Source organism: Equus caballus, chromosome 4, assembly GCF_041296265.1.
Source record: "Equus caballus isolate H_3958 breed thoroughbred chromosome 4, TB-T2T, whole genome shotgun sequence".
NCBI lineage: Eukaryota > Metazoa > Chordata > Mammalia > Perissodactyla > Equidae > Equus > Equus caballus.
Genome location: NC_091687.1, coordinates 108,129,987 through 108,143,552, shown reverse-complemented (window position 1 = coordinate 108,143,552; position 13,566 = coordinate 108,129,987). Strand labels below are relative to the sequence as shown.

Sequence of the window (13,566 nt, the reverse complement as noted above, 5' to 3'; positions counted from 1 at the left end):
CACAATTTGTTTAACCATTCACCTGTTGAAGGACAGCTGAGTGGTTCCCAGTTTTTGGCTATCCAGAAAAGCTATGAACATTCATGTATAGGTTTTTCTGTAGAAATAGGTTTTTCTAAGTGTTAGTCTCCCAACTTTATTTTTTTTCGAAGCTGTTTTAGCCATTCGTTTTCCTTTGCCCTTTCATATAAATTTTAGAATCAGCTTGTCTTTAATTACAAATAATCCTACTGGCATTTTCATTGAAATGGTGTTTAAGCCTGCAGGTCATTTTGGGGAGAATTGCATCTTTACTGTGTTGAGTCTTCCATTCTGTGAACTTGAGAAGTCTCTCCATTTGGGGGCTTCTTTGATTTCTTTCTTTCATTGGTGTTTTGTAATTTTCATTATATGGATCCTGTTCATGTTTTGTTAGAGTTACACCAATTATTTCATGTCTTGGGGAGCTATTGTAAATGATACATTTTTAAAAAGTGATTTCCAATTATACATTGCTAATATATAAAAATTTGATTTATTTTTGTATGTTTGCCTTGTACTTTGCAATCTTGATAAATTTACTTATTTGTCTCATGTTAGCTGTTGAAATTTTTGTGGATGTCCTTTCCAGCCTATGGAGTAAATGTTTAATTCTTTAATTTTCTTTATTTACTAAAATGGAAAAAAAAAGTGTTTAAGGCTGGAGTCATCTTTTCTCCTAATAAGTTTTCTAGTATTTTATGTAGGTTTGGATATTAATTATTTTTATTATCCTTAATTTCTAAATGCTTTTCAGTTGTACTTTTGATCACTTCCCTGACTTGGGAGGTGTTTGGGAAAGTTTCCAAGTATTTGTGTGGATTTTCTCCTTGTTTTTGTTACTAATTTCTATTCCTTTGTTTTTTTGCTGAGGAAGATTCGCCCTGAGCTTACATCTGTGTTAATCTTCCTCTGTTTTGTATGTGGGTTGCTGCTACTGCATGGCTGCTGACGAATGGTGTAGATAAGTGCCCCAGAACCAAACCCAGGCCGCCAAAGCAGAGTGCACTGAACTTAACCACTAGGCCACGGGGCCGGCCCCATTCATTTCTAATTTTATTATATTATGTTGGCTTTGTACACTTCTTACATTTTGGAATTTGAGGTTTCTTGAAGTCTTCATTAGTTTTGGAAAACTCTCAGCTATTGTATATTTAGATACTACTTTTGCATCATTCTTTCTTTCTTCTCTCTAGTTAAATGCTCTTTAGACTGTATCACTGTGTATGTTGCCATTTACCCTCTTTTTTGTATTTTTTATCTTTGCGTCCCTCTGTCTTTTATTCTAGACAGATCATTTTAGCTAGATGTTCCAGTTTACTTATCCCCTTTTGGCTTTGTCTCGTCTGCTGTTAAACATATTACCTAAGTCCATTTACTATATTTTAAAATTTATTATTCTTTTAAAAATTTGCAGCATTATTATTATTTTTTAAGATTGGCACTTGAGCTAACGTCTATTGCCAATCTTTAATTTTTCCTTCTTCTTCTCCCCAAAGACCCCCAGTACATAGCTGTATATTCTAGTTGTATGTCCTTCTGGTTCTGCTCTGTGGGATGCTGCCTCAGCATGGCCTGATGAGTGGTGCCATGTCCGTGTCCAGGATCTGAACCAGCAAAACCCTGGGCCGCTGAAACAGAGCACGCCAACTTAACCACTCGGCTACAGGGCCAGCCCTGCAGCATTACTTTTTATAGTTTCTAGTTCCCTCTGGAAAATGTTAATGTTTGGGTTTTATTACCTTTAACACAGTAAATACAGTTGGTTTAAAGTTTTTGTTTGATTATTCCAGTGTCTGGATTCTTTTGGCTCTGTTGTATTTGTTTTGCTCATTCTTGCTCATGTCTTCTTGTCTCCTCATATAACTGGTTATCTCTGCTTGTGTGCTTGATAGTGTATTTGACAGTTTATTTGTAGAAGTAAATTGGTGTTTTTTTCCCCTCCAAAGACAGTTTTTCTCTGATTTTTTCCAGGTACCTAAGGGCACTAGTAATCTAGGACCACCTCCGTTCAGTTTCATGGCTGTAGTTTCTGTTCTAAGCATGTGACTTGAAGCTGTGCAACAGTCCTTGCAAGGATTGGTTTGTTTCTGGTTCACTCTTACTCTTACTGTCCAGCCTTTTGTGGTTCCTGCCATCCCTGAACCCCTACCCCTGGATGGTTGTAGACTTCTGGGACGAGTTATGAGTCTGTCAAAAGTCAAGTGCAGTCTCTTTGTTGCCTCTTCCTGTGTGGCTGACACCCCCATGGGAATTGCAGCCCTGAATGCCCACCTCACCTTCCTCTCTGCTTGTGTCCATGAGCTTTGTCTGGCAACTCCTCATTACCTTGTTAGTTTTTTGATGCTTTGAAGACTTATTTACTTCTTAAAATATTTCACTCAACTTTCTTATTTGTCTTCAGTGGGAGGGTTGTTCTGAATTACCTAGTCTGCTATTAGTGGAAATAGATGTTCTCTGGAGTTTTGTTTGAATCCTAATATGTGGTTAATTTACATAAATGTTTTCTGGGCACTTGAATATATAGCCCATTTTGTCCCCTTGGATAGTGTATGAAACTTGATATCCATTTATTAGATTTAGTCAGTTAGGATATTGTTATTAAAAGTAAAATAACTCAAATTCCAAGAAAGAAGGAAATGTATGGGTCATGTATTGTCATGTTCAGGGTGAGATGGGTTTGAGTTGGCTTAATTCAGGCTCACTGTTGTCACAAAGTGCTTGGTTTGTTGCAACTCTGGACCTTTTTTTTTTTTTTTTTTTGTGGCTGGCTCCTCTTGATGGAAGATGGTTGCCTGCAGTCTTGGGTGTTACATGATTTCCTGTCCGTATCCAAGCAGAGGGAGCATGTCTCTATCAGCTAAACAGGATTCTTGGACCAGTTTAGATCGTATGTCTGTCTCTTACTCAGTCCTTTCAAAGTAAACCAATCTGTGGAATCTCAGTGCAATAGTGAGAGCTCACTCCTGGAGACAGGAATAGGAGCAGCACGATGGCTTCAATGGCAGAAGCGTAGAGTGGATGCCAAGAGGCAACCTTGGTGTTTACTACATAGGTCATACTTAGAGATTATATTGTGGAGATCCTGCATCTGCTCCCTTCCCTTTTACCTGCTTTTTCTGTTAAGGGATGGGGCAGGTGGGCAGCTCATTTTTTCTGCTGCTTTGATTGATCTGCTTTGACCTGCAGATTTGATTTGTAGATTCCATCTTTATTTGTTTCAAGAATGTTTCCTTCCGTAGACTCTTTGAATATTTTTTTCCATTCAGTGTGTTTTCTTGGTCAAGTAATAGCAATCATGCATATTTGTTGTGTGTTATTCATCTCCCTTGACTAATCTTCTTTCATTACTTCCACTGTTTTAGATTCTTCTATATATTTTTTCTAGTCCATCCTCCACATCACCAACATTGTTTTCAGAATTATTGTCGTTGCTTCATGTGGTTCCTCTTATTTTCAGTTCTGTAATTATTTTGTTTTCTTTAATTTCTTCACTTCAGCTCACACTTTTCACACTCTTCAATTAAGAGTGGTTAGCAGTTTAAAGATTTTATTTTTCCTTTTTCTTCTCAAAGCCCCCCTGTACATAGTTGCATATCTTTAGTTGTGGGTCCTTCTAGTTGTAGCATGTAGGACGCTGCCTCAGTGTGGCCTGACGAGCAGTGCCCTGTCCATGCCCAGGATCTGAACGAGTGAAACCCTGGGTCGCCAAAGCGGAGTGCATGAACTTAACCACTTGGCCACGGGTGCAAGTAGCAATTTAGACTCTGGAGCCAGACCGTCTGTGTTTGAATCCAGGCTCCTCTACTAATTGTGTTCTTGAGCAAAGTTCCTTAACCTCTTACCTTGTTTCCTCCTGTATAAAATGGAGATGATGATAGTAGCTACTTTTGGGAGATAGTCTTCCATGGATCTCTTGCACCCTACACATCCTATTGGGTAAGGTGAGAATGGAAGGCCTTGACTGCTCTTCCTCTGGGCCATTTCTCAGGGTTGTGTTTGCCGTGAGCAGCCTTAAAGAATGAAGCAATGTCTTCCTCTGGGACCAAGAGCAGGCTTGTTTAATGCTCACTGCAAAAGTAGCGGGTTCCCCACGCTCTTTGTTCCTTCCTTGTAATGCAGTTCAGTGTGAGTATAGGCATTCATTTGGGCCCGTGGAGATGCCCCCATGAGACTCGGGGGCCAATTGGCAACTGACAGTAATATTTTTATGCTTGTGCTGCTTGCTGTGCGATGAGTAATACAATCCTTAGTCTTTGATCCGGGAGTCTTGTGTCTTCTGCTAGCATCTGTGAAACAGTAACAGACTAACATAAGCTTGTGTAAAATCCCAGGTCTGGCAGCCACCTTCATAAGGTTGTTGTGAAGTTAGAGTTAATGCTTGTTAACCACTTACAACATTGCCTAGGATATAGTAAACACTTACTCAAAGTTAGCCATGAAGATTCCTCTTTAAATATTCTTTTCATATTATTTGCTTTGAATTTTTAGGCCTAAATAAAGATAAGGCTCAGAAGAAGATTAAGATTACTATAAATAACTGTTATCATATGGTGAAGATTTATATTTTAATTTGTTGGTTTTATTTTAAGCTTTCATTAATTGCAAAAAAAAAATGTCCATTAAAAATGTTTTTTAAATGTCACATAGAAAAACTAAAGGAACTACTTTAAATAGTTAAACATCCAGAGAGCAGTTGACTTTTAACAATTCCTATTTCAGTTAATGTCGGTGTGTTTTTTCGCTCTTGATAAGTATTGGATTCTTATTCTTAATCCTTTTGTGCTTGCATTTAAAAAAATCACATTAAAAGTTATAAAAATAATGCCTGTTTGTGAAAATGTATGGAACTATGGATAAGTGTACAGTAGCCCTCCGTTATCCATGAGAAATACGTTCCAAGACGCCCAGTGGATGGCTGAAACTGGCTAGTACCGAGCCCTATTTATACTGTTGTTTCCTACGCATACATACCTGTGATAAAGTTTAATTTATAAAGTAGGCACAGTAAGAGATTAACAACAACAATAATAAAATAGAACAATTATAACAATAAACTGTAGTAAAAGTTATGTGATTGTGGTCTCTTTCTCTTTCAAAATATCTTAGTGTGCTGTACTCACCCTTCTTCTTGTGATTATGTGAGATGATAAAATGCCAGTGTGATTCAATGAGGTGAGGTCAGTGATGTCGGCCTCGTGATGTACCGTTAGGCTAGTACTGACCTTCTGATGACAGGTCAGAAGGGGATCATCTGCTTCCAGACCATGTTTGACCGCAGGTAACTGAAACCACAGAAAGCAAAACCACAGATAAGGGGGACTACTATAAAGAGAGTGAGTTAGCTGTAAAAGTGTTAACTCCTAGAAAAAACCAATGTTTCACATTTTTCTGTGTTTATTTTTGGTTGCTTACGTTTTAAAGTCTGTACGTGCTCTGTGAAAGTAGTGACTATCTTCATATTATTAATCAGTGTCAATATTTTAAGTCGTTTAGCGAAGAAAGGGTAAATAAAATGATCGCTGTTTCTAGTGTAGTGCTAATTCTTTGGCTTTACACCGCATTTTGGATGTGTGGATGTAGTAAATAGACTAGCTTCAGTAGCATGCAAACACAACCAGAAAATGTAACTGTCAGAACGCAGACTTTTTTTGACCACTGCTATTGAAAAGAAGCAAAGGACGTGATTACACAATTTCTTAGGTATGTTTTCTTCTGTAGTCTTAGTATAAAGGAAGCATGAAAAATATTGCCATTCTGTGGAGGTAAAGGAAGTTAGGAAAGAGAAAAGTAAATTTTAGCCTACTTAATAGTTGACTAAAGCGTGGAAGTGTGTAAAATGTTTGGCTAACTAGTAGAAAATGAATGCCCGTTTTAACTAACATGATTAGTAAATACTAGCCCATTTAAAATATTTTGTGTATTTTCTCTGTGCTTTTTGTATATGTATGTAATGAGATTTATTCGCTTTCTTTATATTACATAGTATACAATTAATTAACTAATTAAACAATTACTGAACATCATCCAGGCTTTGTGATAGGCCGTGGTTTGTAAAACAGATATAACACCTGCTGTTGTAGAGCACACAGTCCAGTGGAGTGCTGTCTCCTCTGAATATTACACTTTTGTGTGACATTGACCCCTTTGGCAGACTCTTTTCCAAAGAATGTTTTTAAATGACTGAAGCAAAATACATGAGCTGGCAAAAATAAAGTTATATTGAAATATTATCAAAATAGTAAAAAGCCAATTTTGTAATGTTTCTTTTTTTAAATTTACACTTAAATTGTAAAATCTAATTTAATAATTACTGTAATTTTGAAGTAGTGATGAGGGTAAGTGATATTTTGGAATATCTGCAAACACCTGAGTGTGATAAGAAATGATTTGCTTTCCAGTGGTGACAGAGACACAAGTATTGCTGTAGCACTCTATGTACATATTCACAATGAAATTAGTTGTTAGAATTCTAAATCTCAACGGTTATTAAAAATAAACATGCAATTTCTCCCGCCAAGATCCTAGAGCCCCTGATTAAATACATTAAAATATTTATTAGAAGATAGGGTACTTTGAAAGAATGTACTATGTGTTGGTAAAGGGAGGCCATAATTGGACTCTGGAATTTTTGTTGACGTCTTATAGTTTATTATGCTGTCATGTTGGTGAGTTTGCTGAATATATTTGTAGGATTCATACAGCCCTTTCAAAGAATTATTTAACCTTTGAGGGAAATAATTTCGTAATTGTCCAAATCAGAATGTTTCATTTCCATGAGCTTGGCTGTGAGGTAAATGTTCTCTCTACTTTTTAATGTTATTCAGTAGTGCTTATACAATAAAGAGAAAAACTCTGTATTTTCAGTTTTCATCTCATATTCTTCATAGTCAACAAATGATTTCTCAGTAACATAGAGTCCTAGTAAAATATTAACATTTCTCTTTAACGTCAGTTTATTCATAGACCTTATGCGTGCAGTCGTGTGTCGTGCCGGCAGCGTGCAGTGGAGGAAGGAGCACCGTGGGCTTTGGAGTTATCCAAACCTGATTTCACTCCCAGCTTGGCTTCCTGTTAGCTGTGTGATCTTGAGCTTGTTGTTTAACTTTCAGACTTTAGTTTCTTCATCTTTTAAATGAGGATAAAATGTCAGATATTAGAATTCTTCTTTTAGGAGAGAAGTAGTAAGTGGGAGAACTGTCAGGCACGCTTCTCTGTGTCCTTTTGGTTTAGCTGGGCTTGTGAGCTGCCGTCGCCACGTCTTCCCTGAACTCCCACCGTCCCTGGTACCTTCATCATGACAGTCACCGTAACCTGTTGTCATCATTGCAGTCTCCTGACTAGGTCCATTAAGGGTGGGGATCCTGACTATTTTTTCTGCTACCATTGGAGTAGAATGTATGGTACATAGTAGGTAGTCAAAACTTTGTTTGGTAAAAAAATCATTCTAATATCATGATTTAGGGGCTGGCCCTGTGGCCAAGTGGTTAAGTTCACGTGCTCTGCTTCCGTGGCCCAGGGTTTTGCCATTTTGAATCCTGGGCGTGGACGTGGCACCGCTCATCAAGCCATGCTGAGGTGGCGTCCCACATGCCACAACTGGAAGGACCCACAACTGAAAATACGCAACTATGTACCAGGGGGCTTTGGGGAGAGAAAGACAAAATAAAATCTTTGAAAAAATAAAATAAAATAGAATAATGATTTAACTCCTCAGCACAGAGTCATGAAGTACTAAATAAATGTTATCTTTATTTCTATTACTTCCCTCAATGCAATTTAATAATGTGTGATCTGACATCAAGAGTTCGATTTTTCCCAGCTAGATGGGAAAGTAAATACATAGTTAGAATATAGTCTGTGAATGTGGATAGTCAGAATAGCAGCCACATACCTTCACTTACTATGTACTTAAAGCATTAAGGGCTTTCCGTCTATTATCTTTTTTGATCCCAAAGGCAGTGTTATACTAAGTGTTGTATGGTATCTTTCAAATGATTAGCAAACTGAGGTTGAGATGAGGTCAAGTAACTTGCCAAGGTCACATTGCTAGCAAGTGACTGAGCTAGGATACACGTTCTGGACCATTTGATTACAAGCCTTTGTTTTTAACTAACACAGCAAAACAGCCTTTGCTGTTAATTTTAAACTTTTTTGTGTCATGGAATCAACTATTTAGGATTCAGTGAGAGTCATGGGAGGTGGAATGGTGGTGTGTAAGGGCAGGCTTAGAGCTAATTTAGCACTGTATCCCATTTGCCTTTGTGTCCTTGCAGATTTGCTCAGCGCATAGGCTATACCATTGAATGAAGTGTACGGGCTATCCGAGTTCTCTTGGGAACCTCTTACACATGACTAGGTTCTTTAGTACAGTTCCTACCACACATGCGCCACCTAGTGGTTTGAGATTAAGCACTAGGTGCTACGGATACCCCTGCCAGCATCCCCAGGGTTGGAGCGGACTCTGCCTTTCTGGCTTTAGAGCGTTTAGTGACCAAGTGGCAGTGTCTGTATTTTAGGTCAGGCTCAAAGTAAGAAGAAAGATACACTGGGGATTTTATAGCGAATAAAAATATAACACTGAAATGTTTAAAATATAAAAATTATCTGCCTGCTCCAGTTTCCACAGTTTTGGACTGTAGACATTTGAACGAATAGAAGCTCATGAAAGGCAAAAACTCTGCTAAGTAGCAGAGTAGCAGAGCCTGGGCTATTTTATTGTTGAATGGCCAGCTTTCTTGCTTTAGGTACGAGCATAGGATGGTGTTCAAGAGTGCATTCTTAGTAGTAGCCTGCAGATAATCAAGTACTGGCATTAGAACTGTTCCCTCAGTTGTCACCGGGTTCACAGTCATTTCATTTGGAGTATCTCTAGTTGACATCTCTGGATGGCATCTTTGGTTGGATGTTTGGATATTGTTTTCAACCAGAGCGGTTTGTTTCACATCCTGCTGCCAAACCCTGACAGTCACTTGAAGACTTGGGCTAGGAGAAGAGAGAGTTGTAAAGACCAGGTCAGTCGTCCTGCCTTGACTTTGATGGACAGTGATATCTAACTTATTCTGCTAAATGAAGACTGGCAGGTAAAAAGGAGAGGTCCTATTATGTGTAGTTTTATATGTTTAGGTATATCTTTTTCTGTTTCTGTTTGGTGGAACTGCTCCCTAGGAAGCAGTCGTAAGAGTCATCCTTATTTTTTAAAGAACAAATGACCACAACAACAAAATCTAAGCCAAAAAATAAAACCAAAACCAAATCCTGCCAATCCCTACTGTTTCTTTAGCAGATCCAGGTTAGGATCATGGGCAGAGCCAGTAGTGATAATAGCTGGAGGAGAAAGGAGAGAACAGAATGAACTCTTACAGCCTTTGTCCTTAGTGCTGTGGAGTCAGTTCCAGCTCGTAGGACCCTGTGGACAGCAGAGCAGAACTCTGCCTGCCCTCTCATCTTCCAGTAAGCCTGCCTTACTATTATCCTCTTCGGGGATCAGGCCTGTTCCTGATCCTATTTCAAAAAAACAGTTTCTTGTGGTCTGAATCTATTTTTTTCCCCTCGGAAATGGAAGGAGCGTAATTTCAAAAGTCTGTACACCTGAAAACCTACCAAGCTACCATTAACATTCATGTTTAACCTTCACATTTCTTTCTAGGTCTATTTTGAGAGAAAAAGACAGAGACAAACAGACTATCCTCTGCCTATTTCCTCTTAGTTATAAGCAATTAAAAAGCCCCTAAAAATGTTGAAAGTGTTACATATTTTATTTTTGAGGGTGACAAATATGGGAGTAACTGGGATTGTACTACAATTTGCCAGAAGAAGAGAAATTTTGACTAAAGGCCCTAAGTGGTAGATGGCAGCATAATCAGAGGGAGCAGACAGGTCATTCCTACCGAGGGAACAGTTTGGGGTGGAGGCTAAATGGAGCTGGCTCTCAGGAGGAAGGTGTTCCGGCAGGGTAATGGCATGCGACCCTGGGCCATTTGGCTCATGTTTGTCAGCTTCTGAGGCACTCTTCTTATTCTTTCTTTAAAGTTCTCATCTCTTCTCTTGACTCTTACCCTTTCTTGTTACCTGGTAATAAGAGTAGTACAAAAAAGCATATCTCACACGTGCTCTGGGTATCTCTGGGTAGAAATGAAATACTCCCTTAGAGATATTTTTTATATGGTCATTTTATGGTACTTTGAATGCAGCAGACAAAGAGAATCTCTTTAGCAGAACTGTATTTCTTTTTCCCTTTGGTTGTAAAAGCACTTACAGGGCAGGCAACACAAAATAACTCTGGCTCTTCCTGATACTTTCCCTTAGAGCTACAGGCTCTGTAGGTACCTGGTCTGCTTTCCAAGTTATTGCAGCTCACAGTTCTACCAAATATTTTGATACAGCATAAAGAAGTTCAGTTGATTTCCAGACTCCAGTATCACTATTCTCATCCTCTGATCACCAATCTACCTATTTTAAGTTTTTGTTATGGCAGTTCCCCACCCCTGATACTAGTTTCTGTGTTAATTAGGGCATGAATTAAACTGCTGTAACAGAGACCCCGAAGTACGGCAGTGACTTAAATAAAACAAATTTATTGTTCTTTCATGCGTTATTTCTGAGAATGAAAGGTCCTGGCTGAGGAGGTATCTTTGCTCCCTGTGGTGGTTTATGGACCGAAGTTCCTTCCATCTTGTTTCTCTGGCCTCTCCTAGAGTGTTGTTCTCATCTGTGTCATTGCAGCTGGGTTGCTGACAAGTCAATTTTCCAATCCAAAGGAAAGAGGGAACATAATTTAGTCCAGAGCAAATCCTTCCTTTTAAATGATGTAGAAGTTGCTTCTGGTCATATTCTGTTGAGAGACTTGACATGCTTAGCTGCAAAGAAGGTTGGGAAATACAATCTGTACCTGAGCAGTTATGTTCTCTACTAAAACCTGAATAGTATAAAAGAAAGAGAGTATGGATTTTGTCTTTCGTCCATTTTTCTACAGGGTTGTGTGCCTTGTTTGTGGAGTTCATTGTATATTCTGGACTTGAATATCTTTCTGGGAGTACAAATATTTTCTTTCAATTTGTGACATATTTTTTCATTTTGTTCATGGGATCTTTTGTCATATGTATAGAAATTTAATATTTTAATATAGTAAAATTTGTAAATCTTTTTATAATCTTTCTTTGATACAAACGTATTTTATATTTGTAGATTTGATTCAGGGGTACTCCATATCAATTTTTTGTGACTTAGGGCAGACACTGTGATTGATAGGGTCTACAACCACTTAATTTATGGTCAACTTTTCTAATTCAGTTTAAAAAAGAAACATGTTATTTTAAATAGGAAAACCAAAACCATCTGTTTGCCTCATCTCATCATTAATTTTATGATTTGACAGGATTCACAATTATTTGTAGTTTTTCTAACTAAACGATTAATAGTTCTCAAAATTATTCGTCAGAATAGTTCCCTAAAATTCATTTTGAGTCTAGGAGACTTTTGATAGTCACAGAAATAGGGAAGTCAGATTGAAGTGCTAATCTGAGAGATGAGATCAAATTTGGTGTGAAAGTTGGCGTTCAAGCTGTTAGATATGTCTGGTATGCAGTTAAAATAAGGTCTGAAACTCAAGAGAGGAGTTAGGGCTAGAGATGTTGATTTGAACATCAATAAGTCCGAAGGAGATTGTTGAAACCTGGATAATAATTAAGTTCATCAAATAAGAGCACAAAAGGACATACAGAAGGCTCTACATTGAGAGGTCTAAAAGATACAGCTGAAGAGACAGGTATTAGATCATTTAATCTTTGTTAGCAACCTCATGAGATAGATGGTAGTTTTCTAATTTTACAAGCTAGTAAATCAAGGCTGAGAGAGAGGACTTCACATAAAGTTGTATAGTTAGTAGAACTGATACTTCAGACCAGTCTTTATGACTTCAAGCCTCTAGTAACCCATTATATCTCCCAGCTTACAAAGGATAGAAGAGCATTTCACTAAGGAGGAGGTAGTTTCTGGTGCCAGACGAATTTCTAGAATGTTCGAGGGCCTGCATGTGGCCCCTGGATTATTCTATTGTGATCAGTGGTGGTGGAGAGAACAGTGCTGTAGTGGGAGGATGATGCCCCTTAGGAAGGGTTAGTTGAGGGGAAAGGTCATGGAGTCCAGTCACTCCAAAGTCCTGTTTCATGAAGTTTGGTGGTAAGAGGAAGGAAAGACAGAGAGGAGGAGCGTGAAGGACTCTAAGTTGGTTTTTTGGGTTATTTTGTTTTTTGGTTTGTGGATGGTGCAGGAAAGGTCGAAGTAAACTTCAAGTTAGAAAAGAATTCAGCTATGTCATTTTTATTCAAAGAGAAGAATGATATTAGGGGTGACAGTGTTTGAAAATCCTCTCAGCAGTGCGGTTGCCTCTTAAGAAGAAAGTGTTTGAGATGTTTGGAGTTGGAGTCTTGAGGATAATTGAAAAAGGCAATGGAGTCAAGGTGTGTTCTTTCCAATAACTTAGCTTTTAGAATGGCTGGTAATTAGAGGGTGTAATGAATGTTTTAAATTAATGATAATTTCAATTTAAAAATTATGAAGAAACTTTTTTTAAATGTCACATTGAAATACGTTTGTTCTGTCGATGAACTGATATAATCCTGAAAATAAGGTTGTTAACAGTTATTACTAAGATGAACTTCTCTGAGTCAATTGTAATTTGGGGACAAGGAAAAGTATGCCACGTTTTACACTATTTTGATTGTCATTTTACAATACAGAATAAATATAAACAGTGCCATTAATTATGTACATACGTTTCCTGTATCAGTGAAGTATTGTCATTTGTTGTTTCATTCTTTTTCCTTTGTGACGTATACTTTATAGATTAGTTCACCAAAGATTGATGGAAATCTAAAAATGACTTTGTATTCTCTTGTTTACTGTTAAGCAGAAATCAAAGAACAGTCTGCAGAAGAGGATGCTGAAGGAGAAGCGGACAGCAGCAAACAGCCGATGCCAGCCCTTCAGCGTTCTGTGTCTGAGGAATCTGCGAGCTCCCTGGTCTCTGTTGGTGTAGAAGCCAAAATCAGGTTAGAGAACGAAGGCAGCTGCATTGGAGTTAGTGACAAGAGGAAGGGCAGTGAATTGACCATAGAGAAAATCCAGAGTACAAGCTCAGGACGTAAATCTGGATGGAATTTTATTATTTAGCAGCTTTAGGTTTGAGGCTGATAGCTCTGTGTGTAGTTGGGATAGAGCGTCTGTGTGGGCTCAGGTGACGTAGAACTGAGTGATAGCCTCGCGTGTTGCTCTACTTTCCTCAGCCCACAACAGAATATGACCAGTGTGCTGTTCCTACTAGGAGAAATAACTCTGAACTTTTAGCATAAGGATTGATTTTTGACATTTACCTGTAAACTTAAGTTTATACACTTGCTCCTTACCCTCTCTTCATTCTCTAAAAAAAGAAATACAGGACGTTATAACCCATCTGTGTATAATTCAGCTTTGAAGTCTTGTATTTTTTAGACCTTATTTGAAAGACGTGAATAAAACTGTGAAATCATCCATAGTTGAATATTCCCA

General features: G+C 38.1%; 1 protein-coding gene across 30 annotated transcripts in view; it reads left to right on the top strand.

Annotated features, from left to right (window-relative positions):
• The window catches only part of KMT2C (lysine methyltransferase 2C), a 269,112-nt gene that overhangs the window by 82,144 nt on the left and 173,402 nt on the right, over positions 1–13,566 (top strand). For 25 of the 30 annotated variants that reach the window (XM_070265298.1, XM_070265284.1, XM_070265299.1 and 22 more), the window contains exon 3: positions 12,929–13,070. In XM_070265298.1, the coding sequence (XP_070121399.1) occupies positions 12,929–13,070 (142 nt within the window). The remainder of the gene's footprint in view (positions 1–12,928; positions 13,071–13,566) is intronic. The other 5 variants (XM_070265295.1, XM_070265289.1, XM_070265285.1 and 2 more) reach the window with 1 other exon arrangement.